The sequence below is a fragment of the Furipterus horrens genome, unplaced genomic scaffold (genome assembly GCF_987537825.1).
Source record: "Furipterus horrens unplaced genomic scaffold, mFurHor1.1.pri manual_scaffold_6, whole genome shotgun sequence".
Lineage (NCBI taxonomy): Eukaryota > Metazoa > Chordata > Mammalia > Chiroptera > Furipteridae > Furipterus > Furipterus horrens.
This window is the reverse complement of record NW_028327176.1, coordinates 172,432,555-172,448,772: the sequence shown is the minus strand read 5'-3', so window position 1 is coordinate 172,448,772 and position 16,218 is coordinate 172,432,555. Positions and strand designations below refer to the sequence as shown.

The window sequence follows — 16,218 nt, the reverse complement described above, 5'->3', positions numbered from 1 at the left end:
AAAGGCAGGTAAACAGATAAGAGTACGAAGGGGAAGCGCAGTACAAGGTACAAAGGTGGAAGCCAGGAGGAAGTGCCCACCCTTGCCTTGGAGGGCCGGGGGCCTGCTCCTGAGCTTGCACCGGCATTTACACGGAGTGCAGCAGTGACCCACACGTACAATTTGAACACCCATCTCAAACTGCCTGAAACTTAAGTACGGTATTGTTGAAAATCAGACCATTATCCGACATCAGAGGTTAAATATTTACTGGTGCTCCGCAGATTTAAACGTGCACACGCTGAAGCACCGAGAAGACAAACATTTCCAGCGAGAGGATCCTGGGTAGGAGGGAACGAGGCCCTGGGGAAGCTCGGAGGCGCGCCAGGTTACAGCCTGGGCCACCCGCCTTAGGCCCCTTGGCTGGGCGCCACCAGGTCCCCCCGGCGGGGAGAGCTCCTCCACACCCGGTGTAACCTGAGCCGGCCCCGCCTCTCACTGCACGCACTCCCCCGGCGGGGCAGGTCCGGGCGGAGCGCTCTGAGTCACCGGAATCTAGGTGGGGTCGGAGAGTTGCGCCCCAGCCTCCTCTTCACTTTTGTCGCCCTTGCCCGCACTCACCGGCCACTCTCCGCCGAGGACCTTGCCCCGCACACTCCTCTCCTTCGCGTCGCCCCGGTCGGTCGAGATGCTGCGCTGTGGCTTGGCCTGCGAGCGCTGCAGGTGGATCCTGCCACTGCTTCTGCTCAGCGCCATCGCCTTCGACATCATCGCGCTGTCGGGCCGTGGCTGGGTGCAGTCGAGCAGCCACATCCAGACGTCCTCGCTGTGGTGGCGATGTTACCACGAGGGCGGCGGCAGCGGGTCCACCGCGGACGGCTGCGAGAGCCTCATGGACTACGGTGAGTGCCGCCCGCTGCCGCCTCCGGGAAGCCCCCCGGACCATGGCCGGGCGCGCGGCCTTCGGAAGCCGCCCTGTGTGAAGGGGCTGAACAGAGAGTCAGGGATAATAATGGGTGATTTAAAAACGGAATCTGTTCAGACTTTACCTAAACAAAGAAAAGCAGTAGCCGCTTTTGAGTGGCCCAGACCAGGCTCAGAGCTGGAAGAAAATTACCGCAGGGTTTGTCCGTTCTGGGCAAAAGGTGATTTCAGTCATTTGAAAAGGTTTGATGAGTAAATATAACGAACAAGGTATATATTTTGGGAAGACTTAATGAAATTTCTTCCTATTCTGCCTCCTTCTCTGGTTTTTATGATTACTATAGAAGTATTAAAATACGGGCCTTCCCTAATGTTGTTTTATTGTTCATTTAACGTGAACTGAGAGCAGGTCCTCTTCCATTAAAAAACCTCTCTTGGTCAGAATTTCAGCAGTTAAGATTTCAGTCGATACTGTAGTATTCAAAATGTCAGGCTAGCTCTTGTTAGTTTTTGTCTTGGGGTGGGGGAGGTGTCTTTTGGGTTCAAGCACGGCCTTGTTTAGAAAACTTGATTTGAATGGGATTTGAAATCGAAAAGCAAACGCATCTTCCACACCGGCGAATTGAAGCAGAGTTGACAAATATAACATATTGCAGATGGAGCGTTTTTATTTTCCCAGCATGGAGGAAGCCACGGTGCTTAACTTGTTGGTAGTCCCTAGCAGAGTGGTGTGGTTCAGTCTGACTGACTAGTAGATGTGAAGAACAGCTAGGTTCAACTATGAACATAATCAGAAGCTTAAAGCCAAATACTGCTCACTGGGACCTTACCAACCAAGTTTAATAATTTTAACCTAGAAAAAGAAAGAAGGTCACCCTGCCTTTTTTCATTTCCTGCTGGGACCATGGACTTGACCTACCTCCTCCCCCCACGCCTCAAGCTGCCCAGGGCTTCCAAGGGAACTGTTTATTTCTGGAGTCCTCTATCTGGGGCTTGGTGCTGATTCTCATGGACTGGGAAGTTGTTTGGAAGTTCCCGTGTGAACTTTTCTCCAAAAGGAGGCACGATCCTCATTAGCAGGTCATAAAAGGTAAAAGCTGAATTGGAATTTCTGCTTTCCTTAGAGTCTGTGTTTTTTCCTCTCTTAAAACATCAACAACATGCCTGCCGGGGTGTGTGTTATTGAAAGTCTTTTAGGATTTTAAGGAGAACAAATTTCTTTGAAATAATATATCTGTATCTTCTAGTTAAAATGCATCTGAACTCAGTATCTTGTAGGGGACTTATTACGTCTCCTTAAATGGGTGTGTATTTAACCAGACTATGATAATCATACCTCACTCCAAAGACCAATGCAGACCCTGAATACTCAGCAATACCCTGCATATGGGATAAGAAGTGAGTGTCCTGTAGGGATTGGGGTGCTGGGACTCACCTGGCCACCTGGCCAGCAAGGCTCTCTGGCTGTGACCACAGCTCTCTTGTGAAACAGGCACAGTGCACTTTTTATTTCTCATAACTTGCAGGGTGAGCTCACCTTTCTAGGGTGTGGCTCTTCCAAGCTCAGATTGATACAGTGGTTTGTATTTGGAAGGGAGTAAGGTTTTGTTTCTCAGTTTAATTTTTTTTTTTTTTAATTAAACGTCGAAAGCATTAACTCTTGATTGTAAGGCAAGCATTGATCCAGGGTATATAAATCAATTTAACAGAGAAATTGGTCTTTGGAAAAGTTCCGTTTTTCCAGCCAGACCGATTTTCATCAATAGATGGTGTCCTTCGCAGCCCATTTTAGTTATTTCTGTGACCTTTGTGAAAATAAGTAAGGGCCAGGAATGTGTTAGACATGACTTAAGTTCAAGACCAAGAATCAAATCATGAAGGCAGGATCCACTGTCATTAGGTGACTGGGAAGGAGAAAATGGGTATGAATTTACCAGGAGAGGTCTGTCTCAGGCTATTGTAGCCCAAGATGAGTGGGAGTGTTTATTATGCTTCTGCTCCACCTCCTGGCATAGACTGTTAGACTGTTAGCTAGTTTTGCCTCAGAAGCGTAGCAATTGTGCGTTCCTGTCCCACAGGGCCAAGATTTAGGCATTCCAGGCAGCCTCAATAAGGCATTGCTGAAAACAATGTGTTTCCACTATTTTATCTGAACTGTAGTAAGCAGTTTACACACTCCCACATATGTGTAAACACAACAACGACTAAGGTTGATGGCTCTAATTAAAATGATATCTCGATACAGAGAATTGAGTGGTTACGTCATGTTTTAAAAACTTCTTGGTATGTACTAGGAAGTACACATTGTGATTTACCACTGTAACTAATAAGTTTACCTTTTAATTACAAAGTGCTTGACCATCTCTTTTATTCATTGGTATTTATAATATTAATACATTAATTTTGGTATTAAAGACACAGGTTATTCCTGGCAAGTATTGGCATTAATGCTAAGTAATATGGACTTATTAAATAAAGGTAAATAGTTCCTTAATATTATGTAAAAAGCAGAATATTATGTCCTTTATCATAATTTACAGTTTTTTAAGAATTTCAGATTACCATATCACTTCATTTTTTTCTATAAATGAACCAATTTACATTCTTAGTATGTTCTTTTCATGATAGTAACAACTATATAAATATCCAGCTTTACAGAGACTTGTTTTAATTTTTTAAAAAATATTTTATTTACTTTTAGAGATAGAGGAAGGGAGGGAGAAAGAGAGGGAGAGAAACATCAATGTGCGGCTGCCACCCGCACACCCCCAACCAGGGACCGGCCCGCAACCCAGGCATGTGCCCTGACTGGGAACCAAACCAGCCACACTTTGGTTCGCAGATCGGCGATCAATCCACCGAGCCATACCAGCCAGAGCTGTTTGAATTTTTAAAAATCATGCTTTATATTTCTCAAAACAGGGAAAGAATCTAGATGTAAACATTGAAATAATCATTCAAATATCATGTGTACATAAAATGCCAAAATTAATTTGAATGCATGTTCACACATGCTCTTTTTGCACTACTGGTAACTTCTTTTTCTTTTTTCTTTTAAATTGCTTTCAGAGAGAGAAGAAGGGAGGAAGGGTAGGAGGGGGCAAGGAGAGAGAGACTGAGGGGGGGGAGAGGGAGAGACACACATCGATTGGTTGCCTTCTTGTACCCACCCCTACCAGGAGTGGGCATGTGCTGTGACCAGGAATCAAACCGAGGATTCTTTGGTTTACTGGACAGCACTCCAAGCAACTGGGCCACACTAGCCGGGGCCCTTCTTTTTCAGTTTTTGGTTTTTTTTTTAATTAAAAAAAAATGTTTTTGATCTTAGAGAGAGGGGGAGGGAGGCAGAAAGAGACGGAGAGAAACATCAATGTGAGAAACATCTATTGACAGTCTTCTGTAGTCCCTGCAACTAGGGACTGAACCTGAAACCCAGGCATGTGCCAGCAACCTTTCTGTTTGCAGATGACACCCAACCAACTGAGCCACACCAGCGAGGCCTTTTTCAGCTTTAAGAAAAAAAAAGTACATCAGGAGGATATTTTAAGCATCAGTGAAGTATATTTCATATCCCAAGCAAGTTCCAGCTTGTCAGGGTGGAGAATAATGGAGATGAGTTTATGTACCAGGAGAAAGTGGGGAGTCATTGTGGAAGAGCATTTGCCTTGTTTCTGGACAGAAGTGCAGAGCATCGTTTTCACCAAAGACATCCTTTGATACTGCAGAATGAATTGAATGGTTTTTTTTACATGACATCATTCTTGCATAAATCAAAGAATCAGTGTATTATATGAAATACAGTAGTCCCTCTATATCGCGGTTCACTTATTGCGGTCTCACTGTATTGTGGGATTTTTAAAAATATTACACTTAATTATTTATTGCGGATTTTTTGCTATATCGCGGGATTTTGCAGTACTGTATATGTATGTTGTTAAAGTTACGTAGGTTTAAGAGTGTAGAATAAATGTAAGATTCCTACTTCGCGGGGGAGTCTGGAACGTAATACCAGCGATAAGTGAGGGAATACTGTATTTTTAGCTCATTTAGCCCCATACTTCTAAATGAATAGGAAATGAGAAAAATAAGCATGAAGTTAATAGGTTTACATTAGGTTAAATTCAATTTAAGGGACTTCATTTTGCGATGATGCTCTTGTGGCTTTTGGGAAGGTATTAAAATATTCTTAGTTTATGAAATTGGGCATTAGTAGATAGAATTCTTTTCGCAGGTACGTGTTCATGTCCTTACATGGCAAAATAAAACATTGGCCACTCTGAATTGATTTTCAGTTTAAAATATACATATTGATGTATAAAATCTAGACATCTAGGAACCAGTGAACTAGCTCAACACGCTCCCCATTTGCTGCCCTCAACATTAACAGCCTGAGGGCCTCAACCCCTTGTCCGTGACCTAATGGGTCGCCTTCCTGTAGAGAGAGTCTCCCAGACGATTAGAATTAGAAGGGAGTAAGAGTACATCTATTTTAAGCTTTCGCCAAGCGCCCTCATCAACACCACCCATGACTGATCTGAGCTTCTTCCCTTTGTTCAGCAACTTAATTCTGTTCTCTTGACAATGCTATTTGTTTAAAAGCACTTCTCTTCTACCCTCTTCTACCAATGGAGCTGAAATGTGCTTCCCTATAAATTCTCCTTTGCAGCCTTCTTCTGGCTGACAGACTTGTAAATAATTAAGGGTCGACCCTAAATTCGCTATTTATTTTGTGTGAATTCAGGGTACAATTCCGTGTTTTCACATTTTCTTATGTAGGATGGTTATCATCAGGCAAGCATGTAAGGAATCTCACACCAACGGTGGAATTCCCCTGGGCGACCCTGTCATTCCTCCTTTAAAGGCACGGTTGTGCCTTCTAGAACTTCTGAAAATTGCTTCTTCCTGTATAGATTTTTTTTTTGGAGGCCTGTTAGGAGTTGTTCTGTAGATATTTGCTATTCAAAGTGTCACAGAGCCGCAGTATCAATATTACCACAGAGATGATTGGATATTTGTAGACAGGGTCTTTTTTATTTTTTCAGTTATGATTCTATTGACTTTTCAGTTGTGCCTGTGTATCATATAAAGAATCCTATAGAAATGATATGAAGAGATCTGACAGAATCTCAGATTCACTAGGTGGGGCCTTTGGTATTCATAGTTAATAGGCGAATCTTTTATTCTGGAAAGTGACCCTACTTGAGTTGGGTAACAGGTTGGTGTGGGCAGGTCACTGAATAAGGGGCTAGACCACAGACTGTTTTGGTTAATGTTTGCTGCCCACATGTAAAACTACTGAAGAATGCAGCAAAACCATTAAAGACTAACTTTAAGGGAAAAATCAGCGATAGTCTCTAACATATTACCAACAATATTAAATATATCAACAATGCTCTCCTTGTCTTAAAATAAAAGTTTGGTTTTTTTTTTTCTTTTTACAAACTTCAGTTTAACTTATAGTTTCTAGCTTGATATTCAAGTTGTTTACTTTTTTTTTTTTTTTTTCCTCTTTTCTTACCAGTTGACCTTACTGGTCTTATCCTAGCCATATTTGCCTTGTTACATTGCATTTTCAAATGTAATCTCTAAGAAAAGATATAGCATTCGTTTTCATACAGAAAACTCAAGAATATTTTCTAAGGAGAGCCCGTAATTTCTTTAGTGACCAGTGAATGGTTTCCATGTTGTTGATTTAATGCTGAATTTTTGTGAGCCAGAGCAAAATTTGATACGTCATTCTTCATCTAAATGGATCTTTAATGAATCTTATTTAAAAGTGGATTTATAATGCCGCCGGTTTCTTTGATAGCATGGACTTCTCCAAGTAGTATTTAGAAAATAAACGTATGTACATAATAGATTATGTATATAAAACACCAAGTTTATCTTCAGGAAACAAAACAAACAAACAGCTTTCGTAAACTCTGTTTACCCAGAGTACTGGATGCTTTTGTGGCCTCAATTCAGAGAATGATAATTGACAATGAGAATCCTGCCTGCTTCCTTGCACACACACACAAACACAATTAAGAATAAGGCAATAAAATTAAAAGTGCATAAAATTATAATAAAGGACTCGTCTTCAGAATAGCTCAAAATGGACAGTCCACCTTTAAATGACTGAGAGCCATCTATTGAATCACAGAAGTAGCTTTAGGACAAGTTTTAAAGTTGCCATTCTGCATTAGGATTGACAAGTACGGTACAGTGTAGATCATGTTACAAAATAAAAATGTAAATAGCTCCCAAAAGAGTTGAGTAAGTTTGTAGACATTAGGCTCATTCTGGGTAATTAAGTTAACACCAAAGGTACTTAGGGTACCTTTAAAATGTATTTCATTGGAGAATTGCCATGTCCTAAGTCTACATGGCTGTCAAGTCGCCTTGTTGGACGGAGTACTGGGCTGGGAGGAACCATCTCATCATTTTACAACAGAATAGTCATTGACATGAGAAGGCATTTTTCCTTACTTGTCATTCGTCTGTCAGAATAGAATCTTTAAAACCATGCCAAAATTTCTGTCTTAAATGATAGTTAAATGAGTCAGTGTGGGTGTTTCCATGCTGCAGGAGCAGGTTTTACAGGTCTGCTTCCAAGGAAGCCTTTGTCCAAACAAAATGGCCTTAATTTTCCATTTTGATGAGTCAACAATGTAAATAAGCAAGACATTAACTGAGTTGATTTAACGTAGCTTAGGAAAAGTTTTTAAAATGGCCTGTGTTTATATTTATGTTCACAGATTACATGCAGATTCCTGGGCATTACCCCTCCAGCTATAATTCAGTACATCTGGAGGGAGGCACAGAAATCTGTATTTCTAATAAGCTCTACTGATGTTTTTGACTCTGGTCTATGGACTGAACTTTGAAACGACCTGATAAATTAATTTGCTTTTCAACCTATTCTGTTGAAAATTACCTTGCTTGAAGGACAAAGGAAAAGTGAGAAAAAGAGACTTAGTAAATTTCACATTTTGATTTTATTCATTTCTTTTTTAATGGAAAACATTTTTATTTTACCATGTCTCTAACATCTCTTACTGATCTCACAGGAAGAGGAAGATTTGGAGGGAAGTAATAAAAATTATAAATATAAAACTGGCCCAGTCAGCCCCATCCAGACCACCGCCACTAAGGGGTAACTGTGTAAAAAACATGGTTTTGAGCATATGAAAACATGCCCCAGTCATTGATGAATACAGAGATCTGGAGGGAATGTGGGGGCTGGTGAAGGTAACAGGGGAGCCTAACCTGGGCTTGCCTATAACAGACGAAGATAAGAAAGTGTAGTGGGTGACTGAGGAATAACCTCTATGTGACAGCGCAGACCCTCGTGAATGCCGAATAGCATGAAAACTCGAGTTACTGGAGAAAAATCATAGGAATACGGGATAAACTTTTGGAGCTCCATGACTTTTCACACAAAAGCTCTCATCTTTACAAAATCTTGAAATGAGGTATTTTTTGCCTTGGTCAACAGATGCACAGACTGGCAGGGGCACCTATGAGGTGAGGTCCAGCTCTGCCTCCAGAGTCCTTGCCTTTCTGCTCTCCCATGTCTTTAACTTTGGCCAGTCCAGTGACCTAGAATGAAGTAAGGATAAACTTGTCAGCCCAGCTGTATCAGCGTTGGAGTAAAACCAGGGCAGAGGAGACCTGACTCTCCTTTTCAAATGAAATAAAGAGTAATAGGTGGAGAGTGCGTGTTCATCCATTAATGAGTGAATGGATAAACAGCATGTGGGACATCCATACAACAGAATATATTTTGGCTATAAAAGGGAGTGAAGGGCCGATCCGTGCTGCAACATATATGCACCTTGAATACATTATGCTAAACGAAAGAAGACAGTCGGAAAAGCTGCATAGTGTATAATTCTATTTATGTGAAATGTCCAGAATAGGCAAATTTATAGAGACAGAAAGTAGATTAGTGGTTGCCAGAAGCTGGAGGAAGGAGGGAAAGGGAAGGACCTGGGGTTTCTTTTGGGGGTGATAAAAATGTTGAAATTGTAAGTGGTGATGGCTGCACAACCCTGTGAATACAGAAACCACTGAATTGTATACCTGAAAAGAGTGAGTTTTATGCTATGTAAATTATATCTAAGAAAAATGTCATGTTTTGGATTCAGGGAGGCTCTAAATCAAACTCAGCCTAAATCACTGAGTAGCTGTGCGGCTATCAAAGCCTTGCTAGCTAGCCTTCTTTCTAAAGAAATGATATTAGTATGAACCTTAAAAAGTTATTGTGAGGATTCAGTGAGCTAAATATGTCAAGTGCCTAGTCCAGTGCCTGGCACAGAGCAATTACTTCATAAATGTTAATTATCACCTTTAGAGAGAAGGTTGTGTGTGAAGAAATCTTAAAAGCCAGAGCAGGTTGAACGGTAAAATTATTGGCTGTAATCATTAGCCTGGGTTCGTGGCTCTTCACGTCCATAGGTTTGGGGCAGCATGACACACGACTGAGGTGCCCCTGCAGATCTCTAAACTTATACTCAATTCTAGGGCCAACACAGACAATTAAGAACCCTTGTGCAATAAAGTCTGAATACTTCAGAAGTTAAAATTTAGGCAAAAATCTAGAAAGACTGTGCTTAATTGTGTGTGTGTGTGTGTTTTAAAACACAGCTACTTCACAATTAAATTGTTTTAGTTCACATCTCTTGCCTAGTCATAGGTTTATGTTTTCAAAGATTATTTTTTCATGCACCAGATGTTGATATGAAACAGAGATCTTTTTAGAGGTGTTTGAAACATTTCCTAAATAGATTGTAATATGGATTGCTCAGTACCAAAAATGTGATTTTTTTTTTTTTGAGATTCATTCAAGTTCTAACACAACATGGCCATTTTTTTATAGTCATGTTGTATTAGAACTTGAATGAATTTTTTAAATATACCAGTTTATATGGCCAACTTATTAAATGCAAAACAGTTGAATCAAGTAGTCATTTGTCCTAAAACCCAGGACACAAGGCATTACTGTGTATCGGTATGTTAATGTCCTCCATATGAATTGCCTAACCCTAACTCTAACCCCAAAATATGGAGATGATCAAGTATTGTCAAAAGAAAAACTGTTCTTCCACCCAAATATAATTAGTAGAAAGAAAAAAACTCCTATCGATACGTTGACAAGTGATTTTTAAATATGGCACATCTGTCTTATTAATCACGGTTTCCTTTTTCTCGCAGCGTGGGGAAGGGCAGCTGCCGCCACCCTCTTCTGCGGCTTTATCATCCTGGTGATCTGTTTCATCCTCTCCTTCTTTGCCCTCTGTGGACCCCAAATGCTTGTCTTCCTGAGAGTGATCGGAGGCCTCCTGGCCCTGGCAGGTAAGACTGTGTGTCAGCAATTCTTCATGCATGCCTTCAGCAGACCTCAGGGTAGGAGGGTCCCATTGGGAAAGAAGATCCCTGACAATTGCAGTTTCTGATCTGTTCTCAGAAATGAGTCACCAAGAGCAGAAGTCACAGAAGATCTAGATTCCTTTCCTCCTATGTCTCAGGTGCTACTCTATGCTCCTCATTCAAGTGAGGGAGGTTATCATTCTGTATACCATCTCCTGTAGGTGACTCCTGTGTCCAGTGACACCCCTACCCTGAGGGACTGGGGCTGAGTCAGCCCGGGAAGTGCAGTGTCTCCATGGTGGGCCCAGGGCCAGCCTCCTGTGGGCCCCATGCTGAGGGGTGGAAATGTGCCTGAGCCATTTTCCTTATTGAAGGAGTTTTGTGGTCTTGTGATGGGGGAGGTCATGGAAGGGTTTTCTGCAGTGGGATGGGGGACTCGGAAGAGGCCAGCTCTGGAATTGCCTTATCAATTTTGCTATGCAGGTGGATGGGGCTCAGAGTAAATATTTATTAAATGGAACACAAGAACTAGGACTCTAGGAGCAAAAATGATTGGAAATTTTAGGAAGGCACCTGGACCTAGGGGAAGTCTTTCAAAAGGGCAGAACCCCAGCCACAGAGCTAAATTTAGATGCAAAACTGGATTTCCTGAGGTGGGGAAAGGAGGAGGAGCTGATAAGGGTAAAGCTGGAGGCTCAGGCTAGAGGTAATTTCTCAAGATAACTTAGGCTCACCAGAGCAAAGCAGAAATCCAGCTACAGACCTGGACACCAAGCAGAAGGTCTTGGGAACAGGCCAGAAGCTTGTGACTGAAAGGGGTCCGTAAGATCATGTGTGGACCTGGAGGCAGAGCACTTGGCTCTGGGTTCCCTGAGCTCAAGAAAGGGGTTCACAGGCCTCGCCCTGTGCTCACCTGTACATTTAAAATTCCTCTTGATTAAAAATAAAATTTACTCCAATGTTCCTCATGTTTGAAAGTTTGCTTTTGGAATATTATTTTAAAATCAGAAATTATGTGGTATCACAAAAGATATGAGGAACCTTGCTGAATTCTACCCATGCTTCTATTTGGCTTTTTGTAATTCAAATGTATAAGCCCTTATCAAAGAAACACATTTGGTATTTCTTGCTTTTATATGACTTGGAAGCCTAGATGGATGCCCATATACATCACCATTAGAAATAACATACTAGGACATGAATGCTTATTAAAAAATCCTAATAAATATCATATGACTCAGCAATTCCATTTCTAGTATATATCCAAAGGAAGTGAAAGCAGGAATTTGAATAGACATTTGTACAACCATGTTTGTAGCAGCTTTGTTCACCATAGCCAAAAGGTGGAAACAATGTAAGTTGTTTTCATCAACACCTAAGTGAAAAAACAAAATGTGGTATATATATACACATATAATAAAATATTACTCAGCCATAAAATGGAATAAAGTTTTGCTATATGCTATAATGTAGGTGGAACCTGGAAACATTATGCCAGGAGAGACAAGATTGACACAGAAGGACAAATATTTTATGATTTCGCTTTATATAAAGTACCTGGAATAGGCAGAATAGAGACAGAAAGTAGATTAGAAATTACTGGGGCCTGAGGGGGGTGGGGATAATGGGGATAGAGTTTATGTTGGGGGTGTTGAAGAAGTTTTAGTTATAGATAGGGGTGACGGTTACACAATATTGTGAATGTATTTAATGCCACTGAATTTTATACTTAACAGATGGTTAAAATGATATTATGTTGTGTATATTTTGCCACAATTTAAAAAATTCTAGTAAAACTCTTTAGTACATCTTAGCATTAAAACATTAAGATCTAATAACGGACCCTGGCTGGGTACCTCAGTTGGTTAGTGTCATCTCGATATGCCAAGGTTGCGGATTTGGCCTCTGGTCAGGGCATTATAACCAATGAATGCATAAATAAATGGAACAACAAATCAATCTCTTTCAATCCCCTTTCCTCTCTCTAAAATTAAAAAATTTAAAAAATACTTTTTAAAGGATATAATAATGGCCATCTTGAGCTACCAGGGCAGCAGAAGTTGAAAATAACACTAGTTGTAGTGAGCTTCCACAGATAAACACCTGAACAGTCCTTCTGTATTCTCATTTTCCAGTTTAAAACTTATCTTCTTTAGAGTTTGAATGTGAAATGTTTGTAGAAAAATAATAAGCCTAGAAATCTCAATATGTCTTTAGTGATAATATTGAATAAGGCCTGCTCGATGTTTAAGATATATTTTATAGCAACAGGTATTTTTAGTTGTATTTATTGGGTTAAAATTAGAAAAATTAAACACTTAGATTTTTGCAGAAATTGATCCAAACCATTACAAGAACTTCATGTATATGTATGATGAACCAAAATGGGTAAATCACAATGTTTAACATTTATGGTTAAGCAAATTAGAGACTAACATAGAGAAGGACTACTTTCACTTATACAGTATTTTGCAGTAACTGACAAACTTTTAAGTAAGTAAGAATTTTCCACTTAAGGTATACAAGAACGAGAGAAATTCTTTAGATAGAGATGAACATCTCGATTTGAGAAATAGAAGCAACAAAAAAATATCTACAGTCTTTCTAGCAATTAAAGAAAAAAAGAGGGAAAATGAAACACCTTCAGGATTTTATCTGTGGAGCCAGAACATAGCACAGCATGTACATACTCATTATAGCTTTATAGAAGTATATGTGTTCATTGAAAAAGACTATAAAAGAAAATTAAGTTCTTTTTATTTTCGCATTGCTTAATAATCATTGTAATAATGTGACTTGTACCAAAAAGCTTAGAAATCCTGCCACATAGCTTTCTTTCTATATTCTTTCGTACATTTCCCCAAAGCCCCTCTTTTGTTTCTGTTCCCTGAGTCGGGAATACCCTTCACCCTGCCCTCCATCTCTCCATTTCTGTTTATTCTTCAGATTCTCACTCCCTTTGCAGGCTTTTCTGTTGATTCTCAGCATTGATCATTTGCATCATTGGTTCGTCATTTCATGTAGGCATTCATTTATTGAATGAATATTCCAGTGGTGCATTTTGAATGGCACTGTGCGTGTGTGTGTGTGCATGTACTATGCATATGTTTATATATGTTATCTTTGCTAACACTGAAAATAGTAACCATGTCTTTGGCACAGGCAATTCAAAGGTGAAAATACAGAATCTGTATCACCATCCTGCTTTCTACTGCACGCCACAGTTTTGCGCTTTTTACTTCAGTGTATATAATACTTGCACATGGACTGTAGAGTGATTCTCTACTTGTCTTCTGTCCATATTTCCTATATTCAGTATTCTGTTCAGTGCCAGGTACCTCAGCCACTCAATATTTAATCATATTTTTGGCTCTTGATTAACTAGATACCCTACCCCTTTCATTAGCATTGTTTAGGTGGACTGAACACTTATTTAAAGTCAAAATACCGGGAGAGGGAGTTAATCTATTGTTTCCATGCATTCGTTCATTCATGCGTGCATGCACTCATGCTTAGGGATTTTTTTTCTTTCCTTTAGCTGTGTTCCAGATCATCTCCCTGGTGATTTACCCTGTGAAGTACACCCAGACCTTCTCCCTTCACGCCAACCCTGCTGTCCTTTACATCTATAACTGGGCCTACGGCTTTGGGTGGGCAGCCACGATTATTCTGATTGGCTGTTCCTTCTTCTTCTGTTGCCTCCCCAACTACGAAGATGATCTTCTGGGCAATGCCAAGCCCAGGTACTTCTACACATCTGCCTAAGATGGGGATGGATTCCTGCTGCCAGGATGGATTCCAGAGGAAGAAACTGTTTTCTCCAGAATACTTGGAACCTATTTTAGGAGGCAGTGTTCATATCATTAGACTAGTCAAAGTGCTAAAACAATTTGGGAGAAAATATTTCTTAAATGGTGTTACAGTTTCATATTCAGCTTTTATGTATGTTTTATAGAGTTAAACAAAACTTACTTCTTTTAACTAATTACCTATAATATGCCAGTATTTCCCTAATATCTCTCCATACAATTTATACTACATTTGTAAAAGAATATGAATATGAAACTTACCATTTTATGAGGTAAAAATGAGAAGGCTTCAAAGATTTAAGTAATCTGATCAAGTGGCTGGTTTTCCAAGATTAAATTGACTGGAAAAAGAAGAGGGAAGTATTGGTAAAATTGTCAGTGACCAAAAATAAAGAAATGTAAAATAGAAATTTTTCCACCCTTCATCTACTTAAAGAAGCAATATTGTTTCCTAAATGCCTATCATTAGTGAGAATTTCTCATTAATATCCAGTGTAATTGATTTTTTGCTAAGCTTTGTGTTAACTTGATACATCGTTTAGGAAAAGTACTTCATGGCCCAAAGCTGTTGCAGTAGTAAGGCATTCTTACGTAGGGAAGTGCTAAGATGAAAATTTATCTTTTTAAAGTGGTTTGTAGGGTTGGGGTGTGGGGAAATGATATATTCATCTGTACTGTTTTGTATCTATATGTTTAGGTCCAGAGTAGTTTGAGGTGAATGATGGACTGGGTCTATGTCATCATGACTGACAGATATGATCTGGTTGTGCAGTAAAGCATTAGCAAGGCCATTCCTATTACAAAAGTAACATTAAAACAACCTTAGGAGAAGAAATGGCTTGACTTTTTCATCTCAGTTGACCAGGCTCTAATCATATAGACATAGCTTCTGATAGATTGCAACTATAAGTAAAAACTTAAATATAGTTAAAAACCTGGTTTTACTTGGTAAACCTATTTAAAATATCTGATGTAAAACATGAAGTAGGGGAATTCAGGGATGTGAGATCTCTGGGAAACATATGATATATCACATGGATTATTATTATTTTTTTTACAATTTGTACTTACACAATGAAAACCAGTTCATATGATATATCAAATTATTATTTTGTAAGTTGCAGAATAAGCAACTGCAGTTTTTATTATGACTTTTTCCCAATAAACCAGGTTTTCTAATCTTGTTTCTAGTTTGCAGTTTTTTTTTGGGGGGGGGGTTGTTGCTTTTTTCTTATTTCAAATCTGGGGAAAGGAATTTTAAAAAGTGCTTTGAATAGGGTAGTAAGAACATTGGATAAAATGAAAAGCTGCTTCTTCCTTGAGATGGGATCTTGCACACTCAGGTGATGGGAGAGCAAGCAGTCTCTTCTCTTCTTTGTCCCCATCCACCTTCCCATTCAACAGTGTTTCCCACCATGGTTTGTGGGTTAATTCTGCTGTGGTGTATATAATGTGAAGAAAGGTCACAGAGTGGCATGGGGGAAGAAGGGAGATATTTCCTCCTAGTGCTGTTAGCCATTTGGTTCTGGGCAGCAAAATTTTTCTTCTATGCTTCTCAAAATTTGAAGTGAATGTTTCTTATCATAAATTTAGAAGAATGTGGTCTGGGTGATTATTGATACCAAAAAATTCTTTTTCTAATTCTATGACTGCTAGAGGATTTGAAGTGGTAACTAACAGTGTTAAAAGTGTCATCTTCTGAAATAATATCCGGCACCCTGGGCGGGGAGTTTGGTTGGAGTGTCGTCCCAATACACCAAGGTTGCAGGTTTAATCGCCGGTCAGGGCACACGTTACAAGAATCAACCAATGAATGCATCAATAAGTGGAACAACAAATCAACTTCTTTCTCTCTCTCTCAAATCAATAAATAGAAAAAATTTAAAGATAAAATTAATAGCACAGCCAATTCAAGAAAATGATGGATATCTAGAGATTAGGAAACTGGGTCTCCCGTTATATATAAAAATGACTCAGGTACAAGGTTCTCCAAGACATGCGCTCTTGTTTTGATTTTTCCCATGCAACTTTCTTTTCCTCCTCTTCAATAAATAATACACTATATCTGAATGATGCATGTTTAGGAAAAAGACAACTTCCTGGGACCAATGAGCTGATGAAACAGAAGCATTTCAATCTGAAACATTTGGGA

The 16,218-nt window shown here is 39.7% G+C and overlaps 1 protein-coding gene across 1 annotated transcript; it reads left to right on the top strand.

Annotated features, from left to right (window-relative positions):
* Window positions 1-545: 545 nt before the first annotated feature.
* PERP (p53 apoptosis effector related to PMP22) lies at window positions 546-15,245 on the top strand. Its single transcript, XM_090279906.1, has 3 exons — window positions 546-881; window positions 10,102-10,242; window positions 13,796-15,245. The coding sequence occupies exons 1-3, from the start codon at window positions 668-670 to the stop codon at window positions 14,020-14,022; spliced, it is 582 nt and encodes a 193-aa protein (XP_090136032.1). The 5' UTR covers window positions 546-667; the 3' UTR covers window positions 14,023-15,245.
* Window positions 15,246-16,218: the final 973 nt, after the last annotated feature.